Source organism: Symphodus melops, assembly GCF_947650265.1.
Source record: "Symphodus melops genome assembly, chromosome: 2".
Classification (NCBI taxonomy): Eukaryota; Metazoa; Chordata; class Actinopteri; order Labriformes; family Labridae; genus Symphodus; species Symphodus melops.
Genome location: NC_136692.1, coordinates 15,654,188 through 15,661,717, shown reverse-complemented (window position 1 = coordinate 15,661,717; position 7,530 = coordinate 15,654,188). Strand labels below are relative to the sequence as shown.

The 7,530-nt window shown below is 37.8% G+C and overlaps 1 protein-coding gene across 1 annotated transcript; it reads left to right on the top strand.

Moving 5' to 3' along the window:
* Positions 1-1,128: 1,128 nt before the first annotated feature.
* On the top strand, positions 1,129-7,198 carry grap2b (GRB2 related adaptor protein 2b). The gene is made up of 9 exons (XM_079337706.1): positions 1,129-1,165; positions 1,337-1,434; positions 1,998-2,085; positions 3,329-3,420; positions 3,618-3,740; positions 4,995-5,157; positions 5,298-5,381; positions 5,646-5,729; positions 6,178-7,198. The coding sequence occupies exons 3-9, from the start codon at positions 2,008-2,010 to the stop codon at positions 6,361-6,363; spliced, it is 810 nt and encodes a 269-aa protein (XP_079193832.1). The 5' UTR covers positions 1,129-1,165; positions 1,337-1,434; positions 1,998-2,007; the 3' UTR covers positions 6,364-7,198.
* The last annotated feature ends 332 nt before the right edge of the window (positions 7,199-7,530 follow it).

Here is a 7,530-nt window from a genome sequence, read left to right as displayed (position 1 = left end):
TCAAATTTATGAGATTAAAGTTTTTGACTGGATACTTGTTGCTTTTCTTGTAGTCTGCTGCCATCATGTGGCTAAAATATGCAGTGAGATGACTTGATTATGCTCAGTGTGTGTCAGTGTGCCACGCTTCACTACAAAGATGACAGGAGGAGGACAATATCTATATTCTTTTTTTTAAATCTTTGTGATAGAGCTTCTACTTCTCCGAACTTTGTTGAGTGAAAGGCTGATTTTCAGCAGAAGCTACACCCAAGCAAAACAAGTTCAACAAACCACAACTTAAGAAATATTCAAAATGAGTCGTAACCACAACATGATCACAAGGTAACTCTATTTCTGGACAGGCGGATAATGATCTGGTTTTAACATTGGGAGCAGAAGTGGAGAATGAAACAGGTTGTCTTTTTACATACAGTGAATCTACTGTTGTCAGTCTTTGGGAACTACATTGTAAACAATGTCATGTTGTGTTTTTGATTGCACATCTGTTAGTTGAAAAAGTGTTCATAACTCTCGTGTCTACCAAACGATATGACGAAAAGAGAGTTTATTAACGCTGCATTATTACACTGAATTTAATACAATTTTAATCAAATGTGAGGAGTCAGCAGAAGTCAGTTGTTTGACAAACCTGGAAATTTACAAACTCTTGTACTACATGGTTTAAGCAAAAGTGACAATGTGCATGTAAGCATTCAGTCTTCCAGTTCCCATAAGATGAACTAAATGTGACCTAATGTTCAAACATTGCGACAGATGGGATGTTTTGTGTAGAAGTCAAGCATGTGCATTCCCTTTTCTTTTTTTGGAGAAACTCGTGGCTTGATTTTGGGTAAGTCCTTTATCAGTCTTCAAAATGTGCCCTAAACAGTTTAAAGTGCACAGTCCTCTGAACTCTCTCTCTACAAGCTACACCATGGATGACATGAACAATAACTTCAACTGTTGAGTAAACCTCATTTGGGGCCGCAGACACTTCAGTTCCCCCAGTATTGCTTGTTATGACTTAATTTTAAGGTTGTTTTACTGCAAATTTGCACCAATGAAATTAAGGGGGCTGGGCCAATAAGAAACCGTTATGGGAGGGACTGATTTGTTTGGTCATTGAGTACAATGCTCAACATAACTACTCCAACAAGAACATCAACACATCCTACCTGTGAGGGTAAGTCAGAGCTCTGCTTTAGCATCTTTTTCCCCCCACACCTGTAGAGTAGTTGACATATGATTCAGCTTCCACTCACACACTTATATCAAGCCTCTTTTCCTTTTTTTGTGTTCACTGCATGTAAATTATTCTCTTTTAGTTCACATGTTTCCACTGTGTCTATTTCAGTGCATGCTTCTGTGGCTGCTTCTTCCTGTTATCTGACTGCGCAAGTAAGTCACTTCTCTGTGTTACACTGAATCGTCTCAGGGAGAGACACACACATGGTAAGCAATGCTTCTGTCTCTTCCACAAGAAATTTACAACAACACAGTTTTTTTTGTTTTGTTCTGATCTGTCAGATTAGATTAGACAGTGAAAGTGCAACAGTGGATCCCTTTACACTGAGCATGAAATAGACCGAGTCCAGGTGGCTTGTGATGGCTTAATGGATGTGAAGGAAAATAAAGGAAACACAAGGTTAAATGTTAAAGTGCTTATCAGCATGCATTTGGAATATAAATATCAGACATGTTTTGCTCTGGACACAACAGATTAAACATGCCTTTCTTTTTTTAAAATCTCCCCATGGAGTCTTTTAAAATACCTATTTGTTACATTGGACAGTTTCGTAAAAAAAGCAGATATTACTGCCATGTCCTACAATCATTGTATTTCAGCACAACTTAACCCAAGAGCGTCAGCTGATTGGCTAAACAAAGCAAATAAAAGTTTAAAAAGTTAAGTTAAAAAAAAAGTTTAAAAAAAGTGTTAGTCATAGAAGTCCTCTGTAAATAGGTTTAATATGTTTATTTGAAGTGTTTTTTGTTTTGTTTTGTTTTTCTCACAGCTCCATCACGATGGAGGCTACGGCCAAGCATGATTATGAAGCTACAGCTTCTGATGAACTCAGCTTCAGAAAAGGAGAGCGATTAAAGGTTCAGGAACATGCAGACACACACACACACACACACACACAGGTTGTTCCACACAAACCACCATTTCTGTTAAATATTACTCTGACTCTCTGCTTTCAGCCCCTTAGTCTACAAACTCTGTCTTCTAATTATCATCCCATTCAAATTGTGGTCTGTTGATATGATGCTGTCAGAGTTTCTATGTAAATCAGTGAGGCCAGAATGACTGGACATTCAGTCTATCCATAACGTGTCAATAAAGACAGTATTTGCATCTTTGTGCCACAGCATTTCTTTCCTTTTTTTACGGCACATTATGAATATGTCGGGAGAAACTGAATGTTCTGCTCACATGCACATTTCAATTTTCACAGTCACTACAATGAACTCTTTTTTTTTACCTTCTAGCAGACCTTAAACTAAAGAGAAGTTATATCTCAAACTAACGTAAACTAACAATATTTAAAAACAGTTTCTTGCGTGACAATCTGTGTTTGTTTTGCAAAAAGGTCTGTGACTCTGCGTGTACCTCACATTTCAATGAGTACAGTGATAAATAACGTGTTTAATATTCTACAAGGAAATACAAGACAACAAGACAGAAGAGACTGACGAGAAGCTGGCCAAAAAAAACACTCCAGAGACTTTTCACACATTTTAGGAAAGAACGCCACACACACATAAATGATCTCTTCCCCAAAGAATATCTTTAACAACGTTTCCAATCAAATATTGAACTTTGACTTTTACACACTACAATTTTTAAGGAAACAAAAGAGTCTTTAATCAGGCTCTTTGTGTTTCCAACTCAACATAAAGAAGCTTTGGTGAAAGAGTAAGGGGTAAGGGGATTAGTCGTTATCAAAGTAAAAGCAAGGTCCATTTTACACAGATTCTCACAGACACCACCTGGATTTTTTGTTGATTGAAATGTAGCCTCTAGAACTGAATTTAGACCTTGGTCTCTGATTTCGTCTGAAGGTTTTTAGTTTGGTTGGAAAGTTCTTTAGACTAGGCATCAAGTTCAAACTTAACAAAGAACAATTCTTTATTTTTTTGTCACACCTCCAAATCTGTATTAAAACAGCTGCAGTGTCACTGTGCTTCACCTACTTCATAGAAGTGTGGAACATAATAACTACATGTTTGAGCTGTATAATTGTGAAGTTCATGAAGCCTTATACCTTGCATGTGGATGACTTTACGTCAAAGATGACTGACACTAAGCGTGGCTTGACTTCATTGTTTTGTCCTACTGTGTCAGATTCTGCAGACGACTGGAAACTGGTACAAAGCAGAACTCCATGGAGTTGAGGGGTTTGTACCCAAGAACTTCATCAACTTTCATCTGCCCAGGTAAACTTCACGGGAAGCCAAACAAGAAGAGAGAGAGGTGGAAAGACCACAAAATAAATGATTATGTCATTTTCACATCAACAAGTTTAACAGGGAAACTATAAAGATAGAAGTCACATCCCATGAATAGAAAATCAATCTATTTCAATGTGCTGTTCCTCACATTCTGTCCGTCTCTGCCCCCTCCTTCACTCCAGCTGGTACCAGGAGAACTTTAGCCGAAGTGACGCTAAGGAGAAGCTGATGTTGAAGTCCGAGGGAGCCTTCGTCATACGAGGAAGCCAAAACTCAGCCGCTGGTCAATTTTCCATTTCTGTCAGGTGCTTTAAGTGGATCTGTTTGTCTATATATCCACATTACATTTGTTTGGTACTCTACTTATGTGCGTTGCTTCAAAGATGCTAGCATTAGCTCCTTGAAGACCATGAAGTGCCCCTTTTCTTTGTCACTTTCGTATCATCGACTGCTAGAGTGACCCCCAAATAGCTCTGGTTTTTGCGTCTTTCATTTCATCTATTTTGTAATTATAACCACATGACCACACTTCCTGCAACAGAAGTACTTTTGTTTTTTACTGAGACGTTTTCACCTGCAACAAGGTGACAATTCTTTTGGTAAGTAATAGCTTAGGTCACAAGCATCCCATACAGAGAAAAACACAGATGCAGAGAGAGCGCAGGTAAGGTAAGAGTTAGACTGAGGGTGAAACATGTATTTGTTTAAAAAGAAATAAGGGGGGGGCAGACCCTGGCAGCAGCTGAGTTGGTTAAATAGTTAACTTTCTAGTTTGATATTGAAGGCCTAAATGTGGTTCATGTATTACACCTCTTCCCCTTGTGTTGCCTTCTGTCTGCCACTCTCAACCATCATATTTGCATTTTTCTGCTTTTGGCTTTGACACAACAGTGAATGCATATTAATCCAGGAGCAGGAGAAAAAGCAAAAGTCAAGTAATTAAAAGAAATTCTAACATTAATCAAACATTAAAACAGCCAGACAGTGTTTGACCATATATAAAAAACTACATTTCATATTTTTCTTCTGTTGGTCAAATCCATTAACAGTCTGGCATTTTGCTCGTTTACAATAGATAGACAAATATCAATAAAAAAAGCTTAATTTAATAACAACCTGTAAAATGAAGGAATTTCAAATATTCTAACTGAATGAACGTGTCACACGCTACAATGTAATTATTTAATGGAAGCTGAAATCTTTGTTGAAAGAAAATTGTTAATCTATCTATTTACTTTTTATCACATTGATTAGTCGTGACTTTTTCTTGAGGCAGAGGGACTTCAGGAGGATCCAAAGCAGTTAGTAACATTGTGTTGATGTAAACAACAATCTGGTAATCTTGACCACACTGAAGTCATGGCTTCAGAAGTCACTCAATGGAAACCAACAGCAGACTCCTTGCCCGCTTATGTTCTGTTTCTTTCTAAAATAAGTAATTTGTCTACCTGTAAGACAGTTTCATTTGCTATGGAAAGGAATGAAACAACTTCTATAAGAATATGTGTTGTTTTCTGAGAGGAGAGAAAAAAAGCATCTCCTGTGTTGTTCCACTGTAGACGTGCAGCAGATGTGCAGCACTTTAAGGTGTTGCAGAACAGCAGAGGGCAGTATTACCTCTGGTCTGAAAAGTTTACTTCCCTCAACCAGCTGGTGGAACATTACAAGAAGAACTATATCTCCGTAGACAGTCCAGTATTTCTACGTGAGATTCAGCAGCAGGTAAGAAACCAAAGAATGCATTTGACTTCCCCAATTGAAAAGTAAGATCATCGTAATGTCTGTTTAATTTTTTCAAGTAGAAACAGTCACTGGAGAATAGAATTATATTCAAGTTGTGTATCATATTTGTGCCCAAGCAGCAAGGTGGAGGTTTAGATATTCAAACATCTCTCCATGCTCCTCCACTCACCCCCAGCTGCCCACCTTCACCTGCACCACGACAGGTAACTCTTTGTTTTTCTCTGCATGAGCTGGGCCAGCTTTGGGCTAATACCTCGATTTTGGGGGTCACTGTTCAGTAGGTATTAGGTTCAACAGTCTTAAACATTTATTTGAGACAGGAGAGCACGTTGCATTTTGTTTCATCTCATGCTCTTTAGAAGTGCCTGTTGTCTAATATATCTGGTGATTTGCACATCTGGATGATGCTGTCTAACGTTCAGTCACGTCTGACAAGTTGTTCATGTATCATATTTGTGCCCTAACAGCAAGGTGGAGGTTTAGATATTCAAACATCTCTCCCTGCTCATCCACTCACCCCCAGCTGCCCGCCTTTACCTGCACCACGACAGGTAACTCTTTGTTTTTTCAGTGCACAAGCTGATCAGAGTCCTTATGGTCTCTGTCTAAGTGATAGACAGTGATACCTATATTAGCCCATCTGGATGTCGAGGAGGTGTTTTCAATGACAGAGGCAGACAGGCGGGTCTTCGAGCTCCGCCATGTTGTCTTACTTTCATCTATTACTCTTCTCGTTTATGCATGTTTTTTTCTCCTTCCTCTTCATTTGTTGTTAAATAGCAGTTAGCAAACAGTGGGTAACCTCCTTTTTCTCCACTTAAGACGTATGTTTGCAGAAATGTATATGAGCGCTCAGCTGCTAGTAACCGTGGTTACAGTAGAGGACTTCCGATGTTGGTGGAAATCAGAAAACACACAGGAAGGGGTTTGTTTGTGTGCTGGGTTAGTTTTAATGTATGTCTTACAAGCTGAATGTTGTTCATCATCCTTTCTGTCCAGCACAAAGGCTCCTCCACAATGCAGGTCAGAGCTCTGTACAGTTTCCACGCTGAGGAGACGGACGAGCTGGATTTTAAAGTCGGCGATGTCATCCAGGTCCTGGAGTGCTCAGACGAGACCTGGTGGAGAGGCCAGCTGAGGGACAAAACAGGACTGTTCCCCTCAAACTACACCAAACCCCTTTGAGAGGAACATATGTATATATATATATATATATATATATATATATATATCAGAAACTTTTCCTAATGTCAAGTATTACAACTCTGCCCTAATTACAAGGCACAACCATACAATTACTTTACTGTTTAAAGTCACAGTTTTACAAAGTAAAAATCTCGACATTCCAGATGTGACACAGTATGTACTTTAGCAAAATGACTTAAAGATCTTACATACAGTTATTATGATTAAAATCTAATAGACTTATTTTTATTGTAATACATGTTATAATAAAGATAATCAATTCATTCATCATTAACCTCTCCTATCAAATCGTGGAATGTAACAGCTACATCCGATTGAAGATTTAGGTGATGATTTTGCAAATTTAACACTAAATCTGTTTATAAGCAAGTCGAGTGTATTCAGTTGTACAGACTGTTCTTGAAAATGCTGGAGAGAAGTCAGACTGAGTCAATATTGTCCTTTGAGGCATTATTTGATGTATTTATTTTATGAAACGTGAAAAGTTTTAAACAGTAACAGTGTCAGAAACAAAATCGTCCCATTAGTTAAAGTGAAATTCAACAAAACTGTTTCCTGCAAATGTGTCTTTATGCAGTACAGAGTGAATCATTGAAGTATAGAGAATAGATTGGGAAACATAGTACAGTTGAGTTGAGGCTTTTGTCAAATTCAAACTAAGATTTGTCACTCACTGTGTTTAGGCGACAGACACAATTTAGAATGACCTTCATATAATGTGTCTGTTCCTTTGTTTATTGCCTGGTAAGGCTTGTCTATTGTATGTGCAATGACCAAGCAGTAAAGGAGCTATTAAACTAATGGCAGCATTACACTTACAGCAGAAGTCAAGTACTGTATATCCTACAATACTGTCAAAGTCTCTCTGAGTCATGAACAGATGAATAACACAAAACAAAAAAAAGATTTTACTACACTAGTTTTAATATATCAGAAGGGGAGACAAATGTGAATATATCATTAATGTTTTATTTTCCTTTTAAAGATGAAGTAGTTTTCACAATCCCCGATGTGCTGTTAAATTAATTATTGAACAAGTGTGTGTTTGTTGAAACAAAAAAGCAAAAGTTATTAAATGCATTGAAAAGTATTTTAACACATTGGAAATGTGAACATTATTAGGGCCAGTTGTAACATCAGAATTGT

What these genes read in the sequence shown, in the direction of transcription:
- grap2b (XM_079337706.1), top strand. Translation starts at nt 2,008, where the DNA reads ATGGAGGCTACGGCCAAGCATGATTATGAAGCTACAGCTTCTGATGAA. An exon ending in CAATTTTCCATTTCTGTCAG is followed by an intron (nt 3,741 to 4,994) that starts GTGCTTTAAGTG and finishes GTTCCACTGTAG; the next exon opens with ACGTGCAGCAGATGTGCAGC. An exon ending in CTTCACCTGCACCACGACAG is followed by an intron (nt 5,382 to 5,645) that starts GTAACTCTTTGT and finishes GTGCCCTAACAG; the next exon opens with CAAGGTGGAGGTTTAGATAT.